Source organism: Thrips palmi, unplaced genomic scaffold (genome assembly GCF_012932325.1).
Source record: "Thrips palmi isolate BJ-2018 unplaced genomic scaffold, TpBJ-2018v1 HiC_scaffold_17, whole genome shotgun sequence".
In the NCBI taxonomy this organism is placed as follows: Eukaryota; Metazoa; Arthropoda; class Insecta; order Thysanoptera; family Thripidae; genus Thrips; species Thrips palmi.
This window is the reverse complement of record NW_023144626.1, coordinates 8,081,060-8,106,090: the sequence shown is the minus strand read 5'-3', so window position 1 is coordinate 8,106,090 and position 25,031 is coordinate 8,081,060. Positions and strand designations below refer to the sequence as shown.

The 25,031-nt window shown below is 37.6% G+C and overlaps 2 protein-coding genes across 25 annotated transcripts in view; one reads left to right on the top strand and one right to left on the bottom strand.

The window, feature by feature from the left end:
• LOC117643887 (calcium/calmodulin-dependent protein kinase type II alpha chain) overlaps positions 1-18,900 on the top strand; it is a 69,335-nt gene extending 50,435 nt beyond the window's left edge. For 2 of the 21 annotated variants that reach the window (XM_034383034.1, XM_034383033.1), the window contains exons 12-18: positions 3,543-3,632; positions 7,630-7,689; positions 12,306-12,368; positions 13,570-13,645; positions 13,734-13,828; positions 13,914-14,028; positions 14,127-18,900. In XM_034383034.1, coding sequence (XP_034238925.1) covers positions 3,543-3,632; positions 7,630-7,689; positions 12,306-12,368; positions 13,570-13,645; positions 13,734-13,828; positions 13,914-14,028; positions 14,127-14,247 — 620 coding nt within the window. In that variant the 3' untranslated portion in view covers positions 14,248-18,900. The other 19 variants (XM_034383046.1, XM_034383026.1, XM_034383028.1 and 16 more) reach the window with 14 other exon arrangements.
• Positions 18,901-19,373: 473 nt separating this feature from the next.
• LOC117643885 (lebercilin-like protein) lies at positions 19,374-22,867 on the bottom strand. Of its 4 annotated transcripts, none has more exons than XM_034383021.1 (9): positions 22,577-22,867; positions 22,257-22,451; positions 21,649-21,818; positions 21,415-21,564; positions 21,133-21,321; positions 20,902-21,042; positions 20,755-20,819; positions 20,511-20,661; positions 19,374-20,421 (listed from the first exon to the last, which is right to left on the bottom strand). In XM_034383021.1, exons 1-9 carry the CDS (start codon positions 22,599-22,601, stop codon positions 19,456-19,458), a joined length of 2,052 nt encoding a protein of 683 aa, XP_034238912.1. In that variant the 5' UTR covers positions 22,602-22,867; the 3' UTR covers positions 19,374-19,455. The 4 variants fall into 4 exon arrangements, with proteins under 4 accessions (XP_034238912.1, XP_034238913.1, XP_034238915.1 ...); XM_034383022.1 differs by having other exon boundaries at positions 22,257-22,448; XM_034383024.1 differs by lacking the exon at positions 22,257-22,451 and adding an exon at positions 21,913-22,040 and having other exon boundaries at positions 22,577-22,855.
• Between the last annotated feature and the right edge of the window lie 2,164 nt (positions 22,868-25,031).

Genomic DNA, 25,031 nt, shown 5'->3' with positions numbered 1-25,031 from the left:
TTCTATAACTTTTCTAGCCATTTTATATTCTCCAAATAATTATGATATTGTTTGATTATTATGTCTTGTTCCGTGTTTTGTTTTAGTCATTACCCTTTTCCCAATCTTGTGTCCATTTTGCATGGGACCTGGTAGCAAACCCCTGCACTGTCATGGGATGCATTGCAATGCGTTGAGTAGAGCAGCCTATGGCTCCCTTCCTCCCCTGTTCTTTTCTTTCTGTTCCTGTTGATATTGTTTCATTTGTCCCGCCCTTTAATGTAATTGGATGTATATGATATTTGTTTCATTTGTTATCTTCTGCTAAAGTCTTGTGTTTCTCTATAGTGACACCAACAATATTTTTTCTTGGCAAATCATTCTTGAAACCAGCTGGATGTCAGATAAGGTGGTTACCTTTTTCATTAAATACATCGAGTGAAGCTAAATAAGACATGCATGTCCCTTTTCTAATCTTCCTGTTATCAAGGAAGTCACCAATATTAATTAACCCATCTTCAAATAAAAGTTATACCCTCTTGAACAGCATTAGGTTTTTTTATCTTATGGAGAATGTAAATTGACATCCTATTAATATTTTCTATGCTTAATGTGTGCAATGTAAACAATAGTAAGTGCAACAGAATTTATGCACTTGACTTGTAGAAGGTTATTGAAAGATTTCTGCAAAAAAGTGTTCTTTTGCACATATTTTTATTTTATTTTTATAGTAAAGGACAGTTAGATTCACAGTTTGACAATCTTATCTTAACAAATTATTGACAACCTTTTTTTTTCTTTTCATCGGTGGCTGCTAATCTGCTCTTTGAACTAAATGACCTCATCCTAAAGTAAAATCAGCATTTAAAAAAAAAAAACTGATGCAAATCAATAAAAATCTGGGGGCGGAGGTATTCTAACGCTATTTGTTGGTCACTTTAGTGTGTGTGAGAGAGAGAGTGAGTGGAAGTGAGTGATGGTATGTGTGTGTGTTTGTGCGCGCCCGCGCATAGTTTGAGGATTAGTTGTTCTCATACTATGTTGGTCAGGTTCCTTGAACTTCACTGTTTTTGTTTTACTTAGTCAAGGTGAACTTGTATCAAGGTAACTAACCGCTCACCAAGCTTTTTTTTTCTTTTTGAAACAGATCATTATTTATGGTGGCTTTATTAAACTTAGAAGTTGCTTTTATCAACCTCATGAAAAGGATAAGTTTAAAAGTTTCAATAACCAAACGAACACAAGTTTTGTGTGTCTTAGCTGTTGAGATTGGTCTCTGTAAATATGTGATGCTTTTAATTCAAATCATGTGTAGATACTGCTCAATCAGTTCCTTGCTTTGCAATTCAATTGTTTGAGTCAAAGCGGTAAAATTTGAAATCACCAACCAGTTGAATCAAATTTCCATTCTTTGTTCATTGTGCCGACTTTCCTATAGTCGACAGCAATGTCGTAAATACAAATTTCTCAAGGAAAAACCATTTCTACAGAAGAAAATGAGGCTGATACCACTGTGCTCACCTTGCACATTCATGTTCACTTATTAATTTTTTCCCTTTTTTTTCCAAACCTCTGAAGACTATTCTATAAAGGGAGGGGGTTGGGGGTTGCTAAAGGTGGTTGTGTGATCATTCTTTTGAAAATAAATAGAATGTGATTATCATACTGACGACATGCTTAAAATCAATTACTCCTGTTCTCTAAGCTCAAAATCGGTCTGGTAACAGTTTAATTGCACCCTTTGACCTTCTATTAGTATCCCATAACAGGTCATATTGGTGTCTCTAAATTCCTATTACTAAATGTCAATGGAGTGTCCATTCATTACTTAACTTTAAATGATAACTATTATGTAGATTAGTTTTGTAAATATTATTTTGTAGAAGTAGCCTTAATATTCCTCTTGTTCTTTTGTTTTTATCTCTTTGTTACCATGGTATCTGACACTGATGTAAACTCCTCCAATCTACCCTTCAGAATGTGGTAAGAACGAATAACTTAAACAAAGTGTTGGATCAAACTGGTGTGTTTACCTTAATTTTTTTCTTACGCTATACCTATCAGCTCCTTTCGAGTGATTTTTGTGCTTTGAATGCATACTATTTATTTGTTGAGTGAGCATGGAGTGCATTATCCGACTCATTCATTAAGCAGAAGAATGTCTATTGAATGATCTCATACACCTGATCATCAAATATTTTTATGATCTCTGCTTATCAACAAAATCCTCATAATTTCATAATTGCTATTTTAGAAGCAGTTCTCTTGAACTTATCATCAAAATTTGCTTGTATCACGTCTCAAATATTTCTTACTTTTTCCATCTCAACGGGTTTTTTAAAATTTTGGGTATGCTTTGCATTAGAGATCCCACACTACCAAATTTTCATTATTTGAAAGATACCCCTTAATCCTTTTCTCTGCTGTAAACTATTGCTTGCCTTTTTTCCAGAGCTGTTTGCTTTGTGGCTTTTTACTGTGCATGAGTGTGTTTTCTGCTCCTCCTCACTTCTCATCAACCATTTCATTTGTACTTAAATTGCACCCCAATAACTTGCTCACTTTCACACATTATCCAAATGCCAGCATCTTTGTAATCAAAATTGATGCATCATTTGTTCTTTTAAAAAAATAATTAATGATCAAAACATATCTATTTACACTACCAAACCTCTTGAACATTGGAACACCTGCATCTTCATCTCCATAACATTAACTCAGTTCCATGGTTCAGTTTTCATGCTACAAACATCTTTTACTCGTATTAATATAGGCTGTCTATGTGTGTGCTGTTTGCCTTGAGGTTTTGATATCATGATGTGCATTATTACTACTTCATCATTGGTTTTGAAGAGAGTGCCTTTAGTGTGATATGGAAAGCAGCAATCTCTTTATAGAACCCTTTAGCTTCCGATTAATTACAAGCGTGGAACTTGCAGAAATGTTTGTTTCATCCGGCTTTGAATTAGAATAAGAAATACAAAATTTTGAAGTGGCAATCTGCTAATGTAGCATTTTGTTCTGATTGTCAACTGAGACTGACCATCCAAACTTAGCGAAGCAATTTCTGTAGCTCTCCGTAGTGCTACAGAGGCCCTTCATTTCTTCCACTAACATAGATTGTTTCTCTTAGAAATGAAAACCACTTCATACTTACTTTGAAGGTAGAAAACAAGTGTTGTTTTAAAGCCATTCATGCTGTACTTTCAATTTAAGGTGATTAGTTGAACTATAACCATTGGCTGCACATTTTCTCTAAAGTAAGGCATTTTATTGTCTTTGCTATTGAGGGCCAATTTTGCTCAAAAACAGCTGTTACTTTTATTCTGTATCAAGAATTTCAGGGAAACCTGAAAATTAAGCTTAATATGCTTTTCTATTTCCTATATTCTTTATGTACCTTATTACATTGGATTATACTTGAGAATAGTCTCTGTATCAATACAGTGTAATGTTACAGTATTTCACTTTAATTATGTTGTGACTTGGTTTCACCTCTTGCTAAAACTTAAGTGATAAGTATTTCATTAGCTGCAATTATAGTTATTTTATCTGATTTCCAGGCCGAAGTATTATTACCAAGAAAGGAGATGGATCCCAAGTTAAAGAATCCACAGACAGCAGCACAACATTGGAGGACGATGATATCAAAGGTGAGTTTTGTTTTTACTTCTGTTGGGTTTATAAATTGGAGAGCGATGTCATGGTAATTTTTCAATGGAGTCCATTCTTTTCTCCAACATTTGATGCCACATCTTCCATACATTAAATTTTAATTCAATTTCAATGAAGTCATATTAGCATATTAACATTTTGTGTGCCATGTCATGTAACCAAGACTTGCTTTGGGTGTATTGTGTTGTGTATTATGTGTGAGTTCTGTGGCTTTTAAATGTCCTGTAGGCACTTTCATTTACTTTCTTTACCTTGATATCAAATTACCTGGGCGCTTACTGCATGCAGATGCCTTCATCAAGTAGAATCTAAAGATCAGTTCTGTGGTTACTTACATTGAGCAAAACTTACCTGAAAGTACCACATCATAAGAAATATATTTTTTAAATCTCAAGGGAACCAGCTGTACCTTAAAGTTATAGGACATTGAAGGACCTCAGTGGTGTAGCTTTGGTGCTCCTATGTAGCAAGCCTCCGCAGTTGTTTAGGTACATGAAATCGCATGAGCAGGTGTATTTGCTCACCTTCCTCTCCATCAAAAAGCAATGTAGTCTTTCACTTCTCCTTTTCTGCCTCTTCATCTACATACTTTTATTGTTAGAGTAGTCTATCTTAAATCTGTCTGAGCTGAGTTTTGTTAGTTGATTAAGACTAACACCCTTCTCTACAGAAGTGCTACTAAAGCAACTTGAACCATAACATATGTTAAGGAAGAGGCAAAGAAGGGAGTCAATCACATAAATTTAATACCTATCAAAGCAATAGGTACAGTATTTATATAGTCACTGTAGCTATCAAGCTAACAGTAGTAATTTTGTCTGTAATTTAAGAAATTGCTAGCATGGCCTTGAAAAACCCTTTTGTAATGGGTTTCTATGGACAGCTCAACACAGTAAACGCAAACTCGGAAGGCCTGATAGTATGATGATAAAAGTAATTACTCCCTGTGAGGTGCAGAGTCATTTGCAACTTAACATGCAGGATCATCTAGCTATACTGGTCTAATAAAACAAAGTTTAAAATTTATTTATTCTAGCATCTTAAATTAAATTTCCCACTTTTAAATTTTTTACATCAACTTGTACCTCCTAAACAAAATTTGATTTTACCAACATCAAAATTATTTTAGATGCACAAATGTAGCTGCAGTATTGTTAATACTTTCCTGTGATTAAAGTTATTGCTATTCAAAGCAGCTTCTGTATACGTACTATGTTTGGTTCCCCAAACCTCAAGTTACTTTCAATGTTTATTAATGTATGTGACCTCTTTAAAGGTTAAAACAGGAATGTGTGTGCAGTCTGTTGTTATCACAGCGCTTGATTGACGTATGTTAAGATTGTTTGTGATTTGTGTGTGAGCTTTGTCCTAGAATATATAATTTAAATTCATTGTGAAGCAGAAGGTCCTGTATCTCTCTTGTCTTTGTTTCATGTCCTAGACTATAACTTCAAGCCTTTGAGCTTCATCTTGATTTCCGTAGAATCAGTTTTCTTATCTTAAGTTACAGTATTGCGAAGTGAATTATTGCTTCCAATGCGCACTGTCAAATATTATTTTTTTATGTTGTCCACTGATTAAAATGTCTAGTCTTTCTTGCTCCCTTCATAATACATATCTAGCATTGTTTTTATTTAGATGGTAAAATGCAACGAAAATTAAAATCGATTTTAGTAGGAGCTGTCTCAGAACAGGCTATAGAAGAAACTCTGCACTTCTTCCGTTTTGCATGAAATCGCGTTGAAATGTGAAGGTAGATTCAGGAGAAGTTTGCAGCACTGGAGTCTATTTTATTTGTTTTACTTCTAGCACAGCCAATCACCAATGTATTTTTCATTTGGGAAATGTCACTTAAAAATTATGAAATGCATCACTTATTTGGTTTTGTCTTTCTAGATATAAATGTGATACAGATGGTAAACTCTCAGGCATATCTTTTCTTCATCATTGAAGTTTTTAAATGGATTGAACCATGTTTTTTTTTTTATTCAACCTGTTTTGAAAATCTGGTGCCAATAAGAAGGCTATATCTCGAAGTATGCCGCTGACAATCAGCTGAAGAGTGTCCCTTCAAGTGGAATTGTGTTACAAACAGCTGCTGCCTTTCAACTCATGTGCAAGACATGTGGCTCTGGTTTATGTGTTGTAGTTTACATTTATATTCTATCTTTTTCTCATCTTTTTATTTATCGTTACTTGTTGTTTTCAGTACTGCCACAACATTAACTCTGCTTCTTTTCACCTCGTAGATATAGGTCATTCAAATTCATTCACATGTGGGCCAATCATTATGTCTATTGCATGGTCAATTCTCTTTCTAAGTCAATCTCATTATTATTTTTTCTTGTAATTCTATGAAGTATTAATTGTATACTATTTCTCTACATATACACATATCTATACATATATATATCTCTCTCTCTCTCCCTCTTCAATAATGCGAAAAGGTTTGTACCTTCTACATGATGATAGTCCATTTGTTTTTCTTTAATTTTTCATGTTTTTGTCATTTGTTTTTATTTCATTCTATGCCATTTTCATTCCAATAACGTCTTCTTTTCACTTTCCTCGTTTTCAATTTAGCTTGACCTATAGAGGCTACCATATTCTATGTTTTTCTCTCGTTAAAGAGATTTACCAGTATTTGTAGACACTAAATTTCTCGACTCTTTCGGAAAATTTGTGGGCAAAGACGCCCAGCCTTGACTTTCATTTAAACTTTAGTGTTCCTGTAAATATCTTTTAACTGCTCAGACTCATTGTAGATGTAGCTCTTTGCATTCTATGTGCTGTACAATTTCACTGCCAGGGAAAAACATTATGAGAGTTCTCCGTTTTCTGGATTAACTTTTGCCAGAGTATTGAAGTAGCATTTTTTCAGATTGCCTTTCCTTTCTCAGTCATCATTCCTTTTCTTGCCCATTCTCAGATTCACATTCTAGATTCATTTTTCTTCATTTTTCATTTCATCAACCCAGAGCCGTTGTCTTGAAAACATTTCAAGTTAATTCAACTCTTGTCTCATAGGCAGAATGTTTTCCTTGTAAAAATGTCTGAAGGAAAGCCTTTTTATACTCAGTATCACTTCCATTGTCTTTTTTCTACCAATAACCTTGATTAGAACTACAGTATGTACACTATAGGTGTGAACAAGTTGGTGATGTTTAGTTTCAGCTTATTAGTTTTTTTAGCTTGTTTCATTTGGGTGAAATAATAATAATTATGTAGTCGGTGTTTACTTTACTGGCCTGTATGAGAGCTGTTGATCTGCTAATAATGGTTTGAAATTCATAACATTTTTGAGAACACCAGCATTTTGTGATCTGCTGCAACCGGTGTTTCTTATATCTTATTCATCTTACATCAAACCTGTTAGCCTGTCAATAGCAGTCAAATACATCCATAAAACAATTTTTTTCTGTAGTTCGCATTAATTATTTTTTTCTTTAAATTACAGTAGGTGGCTTAGCTTGAAAGCATAGGCAGTTAGATATTTGAATTTACATACAGCTGAGGCACCTATTGGCACCCTTTTTGGCATATCCCAGTCATGTACATGAAGCACAACTAATAATTATGAAACAGCACCCTTGTATAACAATACTTTTCCTGTCTGGAGGGAGGGTGGGTCAGTTGAAACTGGTACAGTTGGTTACGCCATGAAAAAAAGATCTCTGCACCTTTCCATGCACTTTAGCTAACATCTAATTTTTGATGTGCCTGTAATAAATGACCAATACTTCATTTTTTTCAAGAGATTCTTTTCAAAAGTCATTCATATGCTATATTCTATTTGCTAAACTATGTAAAACAATGCATATTATACGTTGTCACATGTGACAATCTAATCTGTAAGGTGTAGAGGTCTTGACCAAAATGATATAATTTTCTACAAATGTGTGTTATTTTGTGATTTGTTTCTTCGGTACTGCTCCCACTACCACTACTACTACCACTACCACTCTTCAATAACAGAGGATAAAGTTAAGGGTGGCGTAGACCGGAGTTCGACCGTAATTGCTAAAGAGCCAGAAGGTAAATCTCACCTGTTATCATATATATCTTTGGTTCATTTTTTGCTTCTCACCTTTCCTACCCAGAGTCTGTTCATTTCAAATATTTTCCTCTCTTTGCTTCCACCTATCATTTATTTTATCAATCCCATTACTTAAAAAACACATGAATGTACACTGTACTCGCTTAGACAATGAACCATTCATTTATTATTTTTGAAGTCAACATTTTATAAAAACATAGTAGGTTAAAAAAAAATCAAAAAAAGAAGTTAACTTTGAGTCATTTTCCTATAATGTCAAATTTGAAGAAAACTCATTGTTGCAAATTCTTTGTTCACTTTCAGTAAAATTTCAGTCCTCACTTTACTTCCTTGCTCTCACTTTACTCATTTTTCCTGTCCATGTACTATTTTGGTGACATTCTGTGCTCATTGCTGTCTGATTATTTACTTGTGAACTCTTGCACAACTATAATTTGTTTCTTACACATTTCCATTTTTCCTCTTCTCTGCAGTTTAAAAAGCAACACCATTATAGTTTTCTTTTCGCATTAGAGAAGTTCTTATTTGTAACACCACACACTTTGCCTGTAATTTTACAGGCATTACCCATTGTGAATTACTAGCTGGTTTGAATTTCAGACCTGGCTTTAAGTACAAAATCACAGTATTACTCTGGGACGTTTTATTTTGCAAGGATGCTGATATTACATTATTACATTTTATTTTCGCATAGAATCTTCATTTAATTTCTCTCTAGAGCTAGGAGATTTATGTCGGATTTTGAGAGACAAATGCCAAAGTCAACATTTTGTGTTGTTGGTGTTGTCTTCTTTGTAGATGTTTTCCACTTGATTCAAACTTAAATGTAGGCATGAGAAAACTCTGAAAAATGTTATGAACGGACTTTTGTTTATTTTGTTTGACTTTGTGATAAGTGAAACATAGGCAAGCTACGTTTGAGTGCAGCTCTAGAATTCAATGATAGCTTTGACAATACCCATTGTAATGATAGTTTTGCCACAATAATCTTCTGTGCAGTGTACACTTTTTTTCAAAATAATTTAAATTATTTCTGGGAAAGGCTGTATATGTCACTCCCATTCCCAAACTGAGTTTGAGAATAGACAACTCTGATTTAGTGCCAACGGTAGAGTGGTGGCAGTGGCTGGAGCAAACAAAGTGATGTGTTAGGATGCGTCACACACACCGCCAATAACCTGACAAACTGTAAATCTGATGCAACCATGCAGGTTCAACTCCTGGCGGAAGCACACCACCCCAGTCTCCTGCCAGTAGCAAAGTGGGTGGCCCAGTCCCAGGCTGTCCAGGCCCCAGTGCTGCAAGTGGGGCCCCCAGTGGGGCTGCCAAGAGTTCAGGGCTGACTTTGGGGCCGTTGGTGATTCAGGGCGTACAAGGTGTGGCGTCGGCGCTGTACGTTGTGTGTGTGACGTGTGTGGCACGAGTACGAGGGTGGTTTGGAACATTGCGTGGCCTGTTTGTGTGGAGTGGTTTGGCGTGTCAACGTGTGACCGGCAATGACCCCAGGCAATGACTTTTGTCTACTAACTTTTTGAGCATAGCATATAGCCTTTTGTGATCTACTGGTGACACACTGAGAATGAAATGACTGAATTATTATAAGGTATGGAACATTGGTTTTGTAGTGACATAAAGTACAAGAATGACCATTACATTGCAAGCTTGTCACAGTTCACAGAGTACAACTAAAACACCCTTTCTAGTTAGTTATAAAATCTCCTGAACAACATTGTTGATTATTGTTAATGCAATACTCCTGGTATGAAGATCATGAACAAATACTCACAACTTCCCTATTGTGCCAATTTAGAAATATTTCTCATCAGGTGTATTCATTTATTCTTTCAATATATACCTTCAAAGTTTCTTACTATTTGCTAATAACTGTGCCATTATCAATCCAGTGTTTGAAACAATCTTGTTGAGCTTTGGAAGTCAGTGGCCATGCAATTTTTTGATCTTGATATATTTTTGGTTCTAGTCCCTTGTTTTCATGTGGTCTACTTATTCTAGAATACGTAGTGATTGTTAGTCACATGAGGAGTTATGCACTATGGAAGTTATTAATTGTGATGTGAAAAATTGCTAGCAGTATTGGTCATTTCAGTTAAAATAATAGCCAACTCAAACTCTTGTTATGATAACATAAAAGAGTGACTCAGACAAACTCATTAAATAGAACACTATCTGCATTTGAGGTCTAAAGAATATATGCTACCAGAATCTTGCTATATACTTTTCACTTTCCCTGTGGGTCATTTTCAATGCTTATGGAAACTTGAACACTGACATGGTCATGTCATTGTTCACATTCGACCCGTTCAAACAAGATAACCTTCTTGCCCTCACACAAATACCTTACATAGACGTTAGGCATCTATAGGAAACGGCTTCATACAAGTTCACATAGCTCCAAAGATGTACCAACAGTTTTATGGGTATGTATAATTCTTCCATTTGCGTAGATGGGCAAGTCGAAAAAAGCCAATCGATTATTCACGGTTGTCTTTCTTGTTTCTTTAATTTGCAATAGTGTACTATTTGTAAATTACTTGATTAAAGGGCTAAGAAAGAACAAGAAAAAGCAAGCAGCAAAGCCAGAATGATTTCTTACCCTAGACTGAATCCATTTTATTTTTAGTTTCAGTAGAGAGGGGACTCATATTTTAAGTGCCTAGAAAACAATATTTATCCTCACCACCACCTATTTTGCCCTCCTTCTCCTCTGTTTTCCCTATAGATCAATGCCCTCCCTCATCCTCCTTCCGCCTCTCTCCTGTAATGTTGATTATTCAATGGGTTTTACTGAAAGACAAAGTGACTGCTTGGCTATCGCATGAAGCTAGCACTTGGAGAAGCAATAAGGAAGCTTTATCAATGCTCTTGCTCTGAGATCTTTGCCTAACAGCAGCACCGATTTTATTTATGCTGAATAGTGCTGTGTGATATGTAACTACTCACTTGTGCTTTGTTTATTTCTTTTTGTCATTTTCTCCTGTTTGTGTCCTTGATGCACTGTGAACATGAACATCAAATTTATTTGATGTCTTCTGTACCTTTTCCTCAAACTATTCTCTAGTTCACTGTTTTCTTTCTCACTCTCTTTGCGTGTTCAGGCCTCCTTCTCAAACAACAGACCATTATCTGCAAGAGAGAATCTCCCCTGAAATTGAACACCAATTATGTTAGTTGTGGTGATAGTGATTCATCCGGTAAGGCCGGTATGGTATATTTTGCCTTAATTAAGAAATTGAAATAAAGTATCTTGAATTTGATTAACTTTGCCCACCTAAACTTGAGGAGACGCAATTTTTCATCAAAGTAAATTTGGTTTTATAAATTGGTTTTTCCCCCTTTTTTTCCTGACAATTTCAAAAAATTTAACTCTTTTTAAAGGAAGCTGAAACTTTGGTTGCTACTTATGATTTGATGCTTGTCACTGTTATTTTTTCTTTTGTTTGGTGCTGTGTGCATGTGCTTGCCATTTTACTTGGCATACTTGGTGCGTGCTTGCTTGTCTCAGAAGACCCGGAGAATTCACTTTACATCCCCCTAACTGGAGACTCGGATGAAGCTGATGGTAAGCTTACTATCCTCTGATTGTATAAATCCTTCTAGGTTCCCTATCCAACATACCCTACTGTAAACACCTGTTCCTTGAGCAAATAAAAAAAAAACTGTCCTTCTAGGTTGTTTTTTTTCTGTGAATTAGCTAACATACTGCTCAGGTAGGATCATACTAAACTGTCAAAGTTTTGCTGAAACACACATGTCCTTTCATAGCCTCTCAACACACCACTGTACATACCTTTTACTTCAACGGAAATTTTATATCAGCATCCTTCACTTAAAAGGTTTCAGAGTACTGTGTAACTGTACAATGTATATCTGTATATGTATTCTAAATCAATATTCACTCCAAGCCTGTTTTTTTTTGTTTTTTTTTCTCTTGTTTTTGTTTAAACAGTTCTTGTTGGTAAACTTTGGTCTCAGATTCAGAATCTTGCCTTGTGTTTTCAAACACAATTTAAAACCAAATACAAAGGAACTGTGTGCATAAGTGTATGTCTTCCTGCTTATATACGCTCAGTTACTATGGATGAGTGTTGATGCAACACACATTTCATGCTTGCATTTCCCTCCTCCAGGGAGACATGAAGAACACACTGATCAAAGTTGTTTCCAAAAACTATTTTAGTGTGTTTCAAGCAAGTGTGCATCCATAGAACTGTCATACGAGAACAATTCGTCTTCTATCCTCTTTGCTTAAATTGTCCTTTTTATTCTTAGCTCATTGTTTATTGCACCACGTTTTTCAATACAGTAAAACCCTGTTGTATAGAAATCCCTCAGGCAATGTAGGTTTTCCTTGTTGTCTGTGTGTAACTTTGTGACCTACACCTCCCCCCTACAAAAAAGATTATCACAAAACTTTGATTATAGAGCATACATTAAATGTACTGCAATTTTCTTCAAAACTTTCCTATATAACATCGTTTTACTGTCTAATATAAGCTTATTATTTACCAAAATGATGCTTGGTTTTATTCATCTAACTTTTGGTTTGGATTTGTCTCATCTGGTTGATGCATAGAAATAAGGATTGTGTGCCCAAACAAGACATGTTCGCAGCTCTCCACAAGTTCCTATGGCTCAGGTAAGATTGGGAATTAAATGCATTAAATTAATGCTTCCTCACTACTATCTGTTTTTAAAATCTTAATGACTTCAAAAAATTGCCTGCAACCTTCTTATGACTATCTTGCTGTTTCTTTTGTAAGCATTTTTTAAATATGCGTTATTGTTTTGTACAGATTTAGTTTTTTGATTTGCTGCTGTATATGTGCTACATTGGATTGAATGAGCTTCAAAACTTAAACCAGCATGTTTTTGCAACAGTTATTTCCTTTTGCTTGCTTTTCATTTAAATGTTGTGGCAGTTCTATCTGATTTGACTTTTCTTTTCCTTGTTTACTTTTGGTGAGTTGTTTTTGTTGTTGTTCTTTTTGTCCATTGGTTTTTATTTCTGATAACTAACATGATTGTATCATCTCCAATTGTATTCACAGATTGTGACATTTTGAATAAATGCACTAATATGTATCTATCTGAAGACACCTTAAATGGAGCAACAGTGTTAGGCTAGTTTCCTTTTGCACAGGCCAATTGGGATACTACAATCTTGTTATTTTGATTTGCACTACCAATGGCTATGGAAATGTTGATCTGTACTTTGGAGAATAACTTAGAATGGAGAGACCATCTCTCTAGTGAAGGAGTGTAATGTGAGGTCTTAAGCCTGTTGATATGCCAAGAGACTGTTTAGGTGTTTGCACTCTAATTTGCCTATGTCGAACACATGAGAATTTTCCAGCACTCAACCATTTTTGTGGCAGAAAATAACTAAAGCTGATTGATGTTTTTAAGTGCATCAGAAGAGAGGTGTGAAGTAAACATTTCAGGTTGAATAAGGAAGAGATATTGACTGTTTTGTTGCGTGACTTGAAGTGAAGGAAGGGTAGTGGTCTTGAAACAGTTATATTCTTCCACCTAGCTAAGTAGCTTCTCTGTGTGATCTTCAGTACTCTTATATGTTTTGTCTTTTGTTTCCTGTGTCATTATGAATGCTCTTTTTACCCAATAGATACTGTGTTGCAATACGATTTCACTACTTCCATGTCAGTTTAAACAACCACTTTCATTACCCTTCTCTTTGGTGTAGTGAAACATGTGCTCCACATGTTGTGTGATTAGGTTTCCCTCCCCCTATCTTCATTTCTTAAGTTTGCATAATGCATATGACACAGTGGTCTTTCTGTTTTTATCCCTTTCTGAAAGTTAATGTGTGCTTGTTTCAGCTCGTAAGCAAGAGATAATTAAAATGACCGAGCAATTGATTGAAGCTATCAACACAGGAGATTATGAGGCATATACGTAAGGATTAGTTTAATTCTTTGTGAGAATACTGAAAGTTTTTAGTTTTGTTGTTTCATGGGTTTAATATATTCTGTATTTGTTTCAGGAAAATTTGTGATCCCCATCTCACTGCATTTGAACCTGAAGCTCTTGGTAATTTAGTTGAAGGAATGGATTTCCACAAGTTTTACTTTGACAATGGTAACTATATTTAAATTGGGTTTTGTATTGCACATGCTTGTTATTTAAGGTTCTTCTTCTAAGGAATATTTTGTTAACTTTTGAGTTTTAGGTAAAAACTGCAAAGCACTCAATACAACAATCTTGAACCCACACGTACATCTAATGGGAGATGAAGCAGCATGTATTGCTTATGTTCGTCTCACACAGTACATGGACAAGTAAGCTACTCCTATTCAAAAAAGAAAAGTGAAAGTTTCTAAATCTTTGACCCACTTTATTAGGTCTGAATGATGATATGTTAATTTTCATGTAACAGGCAGGGGCAGGCCAGCACCCACCAGTCTGAAGAAACACGTGTCTGGCACAAGCGAGACAACAAGTGGCAGAATGTGCATTTTCATCGGTCAAGTGTGACACCATCATTTGCTATGAAATAGAAGTATTAATGTACCAGTGACACCATGTGCCACTCCATAACTTCTTATTGACACTTCGAACTTTGCTGATATCCAGCCTAAGTGTGTCATGCCAAGAAAAATGCTATATGTTTGTAAAATACTTCCTTGTTGACATGCAGAGGATCTCTTAGGTTGAACAACAATTTTATTAACCTGCTTGTTCACCAGCCTAGTCACTTGACCCACTTGCCATGGACTTTTCAGTATTCTTGTATTGTAGATGTGATGGGTAAATGCTGAACTACCCTCATCTATATCAAAAGCATCTTCTGTTTTTCATAATTTTTCTTGTTTTCTTCTCTTTTATTTCTGTTACATTTGCTGTGTAACTTGTATGTATGATTACCTATTAAAATGTTTGTCAGATTGTGCTGAGCACATTTTGTGTATAATGTAGTTTCATGTTAATTTTTATTGAGGAGGTGTACTTAATGTGGTGTTTGTTATATAAGAAGCCTTTGCTCCTTAGCACCTGTTATAAAACTATGTTTTTGCTTCTGTCACAATGCTATTTCAAAGTACAATTTAATTTGTTGATTTATTATAATTTTTTTTTATACCCTTGTTAGATTATAGCCAGGGGCTGCAACGCGATTTACCATCTCCAATTTGTCTGCCTGAATCAAACATGATTCCTTTGCATCCTTTACAAGGTCTTTAAAAGGCACATAAGCAAAACTTCTTAAATTGTTGCAGATTTTTGTTGGTAGGATTGTTGTAAGTAGTGAAGTATTTCCGCCGTAAACACAACTTTTCATAAACTTCAGCTTTTGAATATAAATATCGAAAAAGAAAAAGACTGAAATGAGAAGTAATGGAGGACATTTTGGGTCAAAAAATGGAGTTGCAGCCTCTGAGAATAGTTAGGATGATCAAATACGTCGGTCATTCAAAGATCAGACTGTACGGCAGTCCCTATTATGCGATAAATGAACACTGTTGTGGGGAGGAAACCAAATTCTCTACTTTCTCAATTGTTAAATATTTCAAGTGTGTGATAAAAACTTTTAAAAAAATGAAAAAAAAAAAACTGATTAAAAAGTAATCATGTACTTTCACTATTTTTTCTCAACTTCACCCTTACAGGGTATGCTAATTCTCCTGACGTGTTCTTGAGATTTCTTGTTTGTTCTCAGATAATGCATGGACCTGAACATTTATCAGGCTGATTTCTATAATAATTGTAGTTGGTTTCCCTGTTTTAAAATTTAAACTTTAATACCACTGTTTCATAAAACTTCTTTTGCCTTTCAATCACCTTAGATATGTAACAGTTTTTACCCATTGCATTAACCTCAGACATAGTTTGATTCATAACATTTTTGTTTCTTTTATTTACATATCTGTTGGTACTTTGTGCCTAAACTCGAGTCAGTGGTAAAAGAACGGTAGTATTTGTCTATGTGATACACTGCATGCCGCAATACTGCATCGAAAGATATGAGAATTGATTGTGAGCATTTCATAGATGATTTTGAAACTTCCTAATTTATCTCCTCTTATTTTCTTAGTTTATTCATGACAACATCTGCTCTTGTCACAATAGTGTTTGTAAGAAAAACTGAGTATTGAACTACCTGTTCGATTTGTAATGAATCTTTTGACTGTGTTTAAGGATCAATGTGAATAATCATGTGACTTAGTGCTGGGTATCATCCCAAGACAAGACACGGCCATTAGTTATGCCATAGTACATGCCGAACTTCCCCAATTGAGCAGTGATACTGTTCAATCAGATTACAATTAGCAATGTTAATTTGACTGATAACTCAATGACTCAAGATAAGTGTATTTTAACGACTGCATGTTATGAATTGCAAAACCTTTGGTTTTGTTGCATTCAGTTCCCACTAGTCGTTAATTTGTCTAATTTCTTTTCCACAGCGATTCTACAATATGTAATAGAGTTTAAAAATTGTAGGTGTCTTTTTCTTATTCGCTAGTACTTACCTCCTCTTTTTATTAAAAAGTCCTGACTAGGAATGTGGAATGTGTCTTAGTTTGTCAGCATAGTGGCTCTCAAAGAGTTGTGTGCAATGTGTGTGTAAGTGGTTATACTCATATTCCCAAATTTTATCTGGTTGTTACCAAAATTGTAACTGTTCTGACAGTGGACAAATTTCTCATTATAAATTAAGCTTGTAAGTTATTGTTCTGTTAAAGACTTCAAGATTTACTTACAAGTTTTAATGTTGTATTATATTGTAAATCAAAACAAAATTACAAATCATTAAATGGTATTGTCCTTACTCGTGTTCTAGAATGTTTAAAAGGATTTTGCTGTGCTATTAAAAATTTAGCAATTTGCTATGAAAAGTTAATCTAAAGCCCTCAAGTTATTTTCTCTCTTGTTCTGTTTTACATGCGGGCTTACGTCCTCAAGGTGTTCCTTTTTGTGAGTTGAGCTTTGTGTGCTAATTGTAAATGGTCCTGCTATTTTTTTTTTTTTTTTTACTTTCATGGATAGTTTTAAATTCTGAAACAGTATCCAAATTAATCCTCAAACTTCATATTGTATTACTCAATGAAATTTTCTGGCTTCTTTACTACAGATATATATTTGTGAATTATTTTAGGTCATAAGCTGTCATATACCAGTCATTGTTTTGTCTGGTTTTTTTTTCGTGTGAGGAACACCACCTTACACCAGCAAATTGGTGTATCATTTGATTTTTTTTGTTTTGTTATGAAAATACTAAAGATACGTCTCTTGTGCTCCATGGGAGGACAGAAGACCCATTCTTGAAGTATCCTCAATAAGTTCCAAAGAGCACAAGCAAAGAGTTTACTTAACCTGAATATTTAACATTCCCTGTGAGACAATTTTGAAATTGGGACAGGATGAATTCATTTTCATGAAATGCTTAAGTAATGCTAAGGAATTCTCAGTGTAAAACTTTAAATTTTCTGTTCTGACAGTACCTTGGACTGTAAAGTTAACAACATCTGCTGTCTGTCTCGATTTTGATTTGGGTGTCACTGGGCAATTGCCTCTTTTCACTACAAGAGGAGCGACAAACTGAGTTTTTATCTCTCAGCACTGTGGCCAATTCATTTCACAATTTGTTGTGTTGCAAAGTTTTGAGAGTAAATAAAGAAAGTTTGCTTTAAGTACCTCCTCTGTATCTGTGATCTCAAATTAGGTACAGTTTAGATTCTTGTTGGTTCCCTTAAATGCGTGTTCATATAAGTATGCATTTGGGAATCATCTTCCTGGTTCCTTTTTCATCCCTAATAATCTTGCGATGGTTGTGAACATAATGATGAATGTTTGGTCTTTAGAACCAGATCCATCTTGATGACATCTTGGGGACAATGCTGTGTTTGGTCCTGTCTTTTGTCTATTTAAAAAGTAATGTAAAGCGCTTATTTTTTAAAAAAAAATTGTTTTTCCTTTTTAATTTTGGCCCCTGGGCTGTTGGAAACCTTCCATGCATTCATGAAATCCAGTCATTGGCCTGCACCAGTGGACTGAAAAATCAAGGTATCCCCCCCCTCAAAACGAACTCTTTTTATGCTTTTTTTCTACTGTAACTCTTTGCTGAAGAAATATACTGTACAATAGTGTCAATGCTTTAAAGAGAAGCTTCAAGGAAACTGGTCTAGTGTTAAAGAGTACTGATAGGGAATAGAACTTGATCGTAACCATGCTAGGTTATGATAATGATGGGTGCAGGCAACGTATTTCATTCATAGATCAATTCAACATCCTATAGAAGTGCTTTACTTCTTGCATTGTTTTGGCGTCCTACTAGCATTATCAAATTTTTGTTATGTTTTGTGACCAACCATTTATGATGTGACTTAACAGAGTGTTTTCATCATTTCATGTCCCTTGCAAATTATCTCCAAAATTGAGGCATACATTTTTGTACAGTCATCAGTAAATAAGGTGAATTCACATGAACATCCCCAAGCTTCAGGCACAAAACCACTTAAACTGTAGTTTTGGAGCTCATTTGAGATGTTATTTCAATATGTAACAAGTTATGTAAAGATTTTCTTTTTATTTTTATCTTGCAAAAGTTTGAATAAATGTTACAATTGTTACCTTTCAAATTTTATCATTTAATATATTTTGATGATTCGCTTTAGAATACTTTCTGAGCTTGAGAGCCGCTGTTTGGTTTCTCTGGCAGCACATAAACTATCAAACGTGCACCTTTTTGCTGTACTTTCCATACAAACATGTGTTCCATCTCTTCTCTGCTAATTTTTGAATATCAGCTTTTTTGTGCATTATGTGCGTAGTTTGTATTCAGCAACAAACTGACCGTCATATTGTTAATTAAGTTATAAACTAAGACATTCATTGTTGCTCTCTTTATCCAGTCACATATATTTTATTTATATCAAAGCAAAAGCCAGTTCTCCAGCTAGCCTATTCCAAACTTCGAATAACTGAAACTTTTTATTTGATTTTTCTTGGTTTAATTTTCTTGGTTTGAATTGCATGAGCTGACCCAGGTTATTGAGATGGATTGGATTGTTTTAGATGTTACACACACTCATGTGGTCGTGTTTGTTGATTTTTTTCCTTTATCTTCCTGATTTTTGGTTGAATGATTGGCTGGCCTAATTGTTAATACAAATATTGAATGAATACACTGTATTTAACGGTGTAAATTTGAATTTTTACTTGCATTTCTGTTTCCCTTTCACATCTACAAAGTAGATTTTCACAATACCTTTCAGGTGCTGACATCAGAATATGTTGCTGAGAGGGTTGGTACCCAACTAAACCAACACTTAAAAGAATGTGTCAGAGTTACAGAGAGCTTTTCTGGCCAGATTCTATCACTATTTTATTTCTTCTCATGGGGACAGAAAAAGCTACCATCACAAGCTGTTTTACTTTCTGCCTTCAAGCATCAGCTTGGTGTCCAAGTCTAAGAAGAGAGTTTCACATTGATTCAGGGTCCTAAAAGGCATGTTTACAGGAATAGCTGTCCTGGTTGATGACCTTCATAGGCCGCTTTCATCCAACAGCTCAACTGGAACAATCCAACTAGCATGTGAATTTTGGAATAAATATCTACATTTTCAAATCTATATTTTTAATCCTTTTGTCACATAAATGGGTACAAAAAGATAATAGCAAACCATTGACCAAATGCAATGAATTCTTTAATAAACAAAGTACAGACTGAATACAACAACTAGAATATTTGCTAAGAAAACAACAAGTCACTTAAAAGGTTTACTTCTCCTGGATACAAATTTATCGGCAACCCCAACGCCAGGTGAATTCAGAGAGGAAAACATTCTTTGTGGAATAACAGTGCTGGCTGAGATTTTCACGATATCAGAGTCACTGTCATCAGAACCATTTTCCTGATTGGAACTATCATCAATAGCCTTCAATGCCTTCAGCAATGCTTCTTTGCGAGAAGATTCCACTTCCTCATCATTGTTCTGTCTTGTTTTCGCCAACTTATCATCCGTTTCAGAAAGTTGCCTTTGAATAGGTGGTTCAACATCAGTCATTAGGTTATCGGTCGATTTACTTTTTGATTTTAGCATTTCCAAATTTCTAGCTTTGTCTTGACTGGAGCTTCTTAAGTCACTTTCTTGCTGGAAATCCGATACTCTGCGAGTCTTCAAATGCTTCATTTCCTCATTGACAGCAGTTTGTTGACTTTTCTTGTTAGACACAAAAGCACCTTCTCCTTGTTGCAGATCCTTCTTATAAGAGGATGAGGATCGATGATCTTGTTTGGATTTGGTATTGGAAACAAATTGTGGGTCACCTTTCAAGGCAAAAGTGGCATTTGCAAGAGCAGCTACATGCTTTGCTGAGGTCAGATCCAAAGATGGTAGTAATGTTGAAACATCTTCAACAAAGTTGCTTTTGTGCGTTGTAGATAGTTCTGATAGCATAGCCACAGCATTTTCATATTCTTTCTCTAAGACGTCATCACACAAACTTCCATTCGAGTAATTGCCATCAGTAATTTTACTATCTATGAGTGAATCAAAATGAATATTGAGGTCAGTTTTACCCTTTTCCACAATACTGCGATGGAATTGGTAAGGATTTGTTGACATTTGCAATGGAAGAGCCCTCTCTCTTGCAATAATTTCATTGGTAGTGTGTTCTGGTGAAGATTCCAAACTGGTAGAAAATTCATTTGTTTTTTCAGAGTTTGTGGTCTGCAAATTTCAAACAAATTTTATCTTTACCTTGTAGTAAGTTAACAGCATTGAATTATTTTGGGGGAAATATAAGGTGCAGTACTAACAGGGCTAGAATCCAGTTGCATGGAACTTGGGTCGGTATTGTTCACAGAACCCTGAGTTACACTATTTTTGGTGACTTTCTTGAATCTTGAATTTTGTGGACTCTTCATCTCCACCAATGTTGCCCGAGAAGATTTTTGTCCTCCAACCAGTCTTTATTTCAAATATAAAGAAAAGGAAGAAATTAATAGCAATAGCAGATGGCAAGCCCAATAATGCCAAAGGTGTCATATTGGACAAACATACCTTGACAAAGATGGTGTCTTCCCAAACCGATCAATTGAGGGAGGTAGAGAACTTCGTTCCCTAAACTAGAAAAAAATTGTCATAGAACTTTCAAAAACACCATAGGTTACAGAAAAATTTGCTTGTCTAGAAGAGAAAAATTCGAACCTGATCCAACTGTGATTGAAGTTGATCTAATCTTGCTAATGTCTGTTGGAGTTCAGACTGTGTTGTTCTGTGTCTCTGCATCTCTTGGTGGAGTTGAAATTTTAAATTTTTACTTTCTAAGAGAACTTTGCGGTTGAGCACCTACAAATAAAAAATTACATTGCAAAATAATATGAAGACACCTATGGATAAATCTAAATTTAACAACAGTGCCTTCAAAATTTCTTTTACCTGGATTGTATTTGATTGGTTTTCTACAGTCAACTTGAGCTCATTTACTTGTTTTGTAAGTGCTTCTCGATCGCCTAAATTCCGATCTTTAGAAAGTTTGAGTAGGTGGGCATGTTGTTCTTTCAGATTTTGAAGTTCTCCCTCACGTTCCTTTAGTGTATTTGTCACACTGCGGCACTGATGTTTTAACTTGAAAAATAAAAAATAAAAAATATCAGTAATAGTTTAAAAAAACAAATCTGAGGAGACTTTTGAATCTTAAAACTCTGTGCAAACACTTACATTTTTGTATTTTGTACGAAGTATTCTAACTTCTTCCTGATGTGATCTCACCAACTGGGGAAGCTGGGCTTGAGTTCCCTCATATCTAACCAAGGCAAGATCCTGACGCTTTTGCAAGGCTCGGAGAAGTCTATTTTCTGTACATAATTCCTAAAATATACAGAAAAAAAATATCTTAGCAAAGAAAAGTAGAGAAAAAATATGGAAGTGACTGTAAGAAACTGTACCACTTACATTGAGCTGAAGATGAGCCTCTGATAGCTGGTTCTGTAATTGCTTAAGTCTGAGCAATTTGGCAGACATGACTCTCTGGGTAAATGAACTGAGATTATCTCTTGAAGCTATATTTAAGTCTAAACGAGAGTGAACAGGATGAGATGATTGGTATGGGTGTTGAACAACTCCTGCAAAATAAGAATTTTGAATTTCAGTCCAAGAATTATAAAAATGCATAGCTCCTGACCAATCTGCATTATATTTGTGCAAACAGGACATTACATGTGAATTTTAGAATGCTGTATGTCTAGGTAGATGATGGCTGAACCGGCACCTTAACATGCATGCCTCAGCAGCAATGATCTGATGACAGATGCATAGCTGAGAAGCCAAAAGAGATGAGAGTAGTTCTGTGAAGAAAAAGTGCCAGTGAAAAACAGAACTATACAAAAGAAAGGATACTATTGGTTTCTTATTTTGCTGGCAAAATTGTAAAGGAAAGGGAATGTGTGCATAAATCAACAAAGAATCTTGTGTAGGGAATTCCTGTGTAGTTGAATGTTAAGCACCTTCAGATGTTTGTGAATTCTAAGTGAACTAATGTGCTGATAAACAAATAGGCAAACCAGCTTGAGATTGAAGAAATCGTTTCTTGGTAAAAACAGAGGTGTTGGCAGCAGCACTGAGACATTTATTTTGTCGGCCAGATTTAGGAAGGTGATGCATTGCTGATGCAATCTGTTTTGTTTCTTTTTCAATGTTGGAGTTTCCCTCAAGCTTTGGGGAAGACTCCATGTTCCCACTACCAAGTCTGCTTTCTACTTTATTAAGTTCCAAAGTCAAACATAAGACAAAATACTATGTTAAGTTAGTAAAATAGGACAGGTACAAAGCTGTTAAAAAATTGGAAGAATTTTTAAGTTTTGAAATTGATTGTGATTGTTACCTGCAGCCAATGATTTCTGAGGCATGTTTTAACTGCGGAGGCGCATTTTATGCGAACCCTTCGATGCACGTGAACAAGTAACCAATTGGTCCGTATCCTTGGGTATGAGCAAGAGTTGTTGATTGTTGTTCACCGTTCCGTGATCCGCTCGGTCGGTTTGGTCAGCTAGCGCAAGGAATGTTGTTTGTCGTCTGCTGGCACCACAGCAACCAAAAGAGAAGGCAGTGATCAACCTAGTTTGGGATTGTTTGAGATGGGTCCGGATGTTTGGGTCTACCGGTGTTTTTTATGTAGCGGTTTCACGCTTCGACCAGCCTCGACACATCTCCACTATACTTCATTTTCATTCAACAACTCCCTTTTCAAATTTTTTTTTATAAAGGTAAACATTTATTTTAATGAAAAAAAAAATAATTGAAACGATACGATTTAACGACGGTACAGTAAACCGTGTTTCAAGGAGAATGATACTGTCGTAGAGATGATATCACAAACATAATCACGTGCCAGGTACGAAAATTGTTCGTCGAATTTCCACTTAAACCGCGACGCAAAGGTGTGTTCCTTTAGTCAGCGCGGTCGCCTTCGCCACCCACTTCGGCCTGCTTCGGCCCACATGCAGCAGTCGCAGCAGTCCTCCCCACCATCGACCGAAGCAGCCCAGCCCCGCCAAGCGCGAAGCAACCCCCACCGAACACCACTCTGACCCACCCCATGGCCTGCCCATGGCCTGCCCATGGCCCGCCTGCCATCCTCCAGCTCTTCCAGCTCCGCCCCACCCTCCCTCTTCCCCCCGCTGTGTGCTGTGCGGCCCTCCTGCAAAGCGCGAAGCGCAAAGCACTGCCTTTGGCACCATTCACAAATGAACTTTCCATTAAAACTTGACGTGTGATATGGGACTCGGGGACTCGAAGCGGTGTGGTTTCACCCTCCCGGGGCAACCTCACGAAATGAATGCAGCATCGCTGGCAACTCTTTCGCTTTGCAGCGGGGAAAGCCAAGTTGCTCGTTTGCCAGGAGAGCGCCGGGTTCCCAGTGTGTGCGCTCTGACTGTGTGGTGTGCGGCCTGCGGGCATCATTCCGAACAATCGTTTTGTCACTCTGTCTCTCTTGCTCCCCCTCGGACCGCCGTATGAATGCGACTGAGATAGAGCGACGAAACGATACTTGGCGTCAATGACGGCGGTCCCCGTGGTCCCCGTCCCCAGACCTGTGCGGGACTCCGGTTCCCGGTCGCCGCTGAGAAGCGCCTGCAGATTGCCGTGGTCTAGCCCTTAATGGTAATGGTAATGGGTGGGCAGTCCCGCGCACACGACGGCACGCCGGGCTGGCCTACGAGTGCAGGCGCTTTCTTTGCCCCGAGAGCGTAGAGCAGAGCAAGCAGAGCAGCCCCGTCATTCCCTTCCCGACAATGTGGACTGATTCCGAGAGTCGTTTTCGTCGCTCTGTCTCTCTCGCACCTATACGAGACGCCCCCGAGAGGGACAGAGCGACGAGAACGACTCTCGGAGTCAGTGTGCTGGTCGCTCTGGGACACGAGGAGGCCCGGGGTTGTGGCCGCCGTTTCGAAATTCGATACGAGAAGTTACAGTGGGCTGCAGCAGGCAGGCAGGCATGGGGCGCACGCCAGCCGCGGCAGCCACGCCACTGGACGGGGGACATTGCACTCGAGCTGCACAGTCCCAGAGCCAAGTGGACGCCGGCCGTGGCCCTTGTCCCTCCCCTTCCCCCTTCACCCACGGCACACGTGTCTGTCCGCCTGGCCGCGCGTCTGCCCGCCTGGCTACGCCTGCCTACGCCTGGCCGGCGCGTAGGCAAGTTGCACAGGATTGCGGACGAAAACTAGACAAAAAGAGAGAGCGGGGATGGAGGCGGAACGGTTGCGAAAACTAGACAAAAAGAGAGAGAGAGAGAGAGAGAGAGAGAGAGAGAGAGAGAGAGAGAGAGAGAGAGAGAGAGAGAGAGAGAGAGAGAGAGAGAGAGAGAGAGAGAGAGCCACAAGCAGGGGAGTACGAGCTGAGAGAGAGGGGAAGGGGGAGGGCGGCGGCGGCGGCGGGTCGTGCTGGGGTGGCGGTGCGGGCGGGCGCATGCGCGGGCGGTCGGGGGCCGGGGCCTGGCCGGGGCGCGCGGAGGGGCGTGTGGAAACAGTGTAGGGTCGCGGGGCCCGGTTCGGCGGTTCGGCCCAACGCGAGTCTAGTGTAGCGTCCGCCTCGACCCCGCGCGCTCCTTCGCCGCACCCGGAGTCTTGCCGCGCGCTCGCGAACCAGACGCACGGCACGGCGCGGCACGGCGCGGCACGGCACGGCCGCCTCAGGTGACACCTGAGCATCGGCGGGGCCGGCAGGGCCGGCAGGACTGCGGCCGGCGGGGCATGGGGGCGTTGCGCGGGGGCTGTGGGCCCCCACGACCCCACGTGCCCGCGTGAAGTGCTCCGGCCATGCGGCGCGGCGTCGGG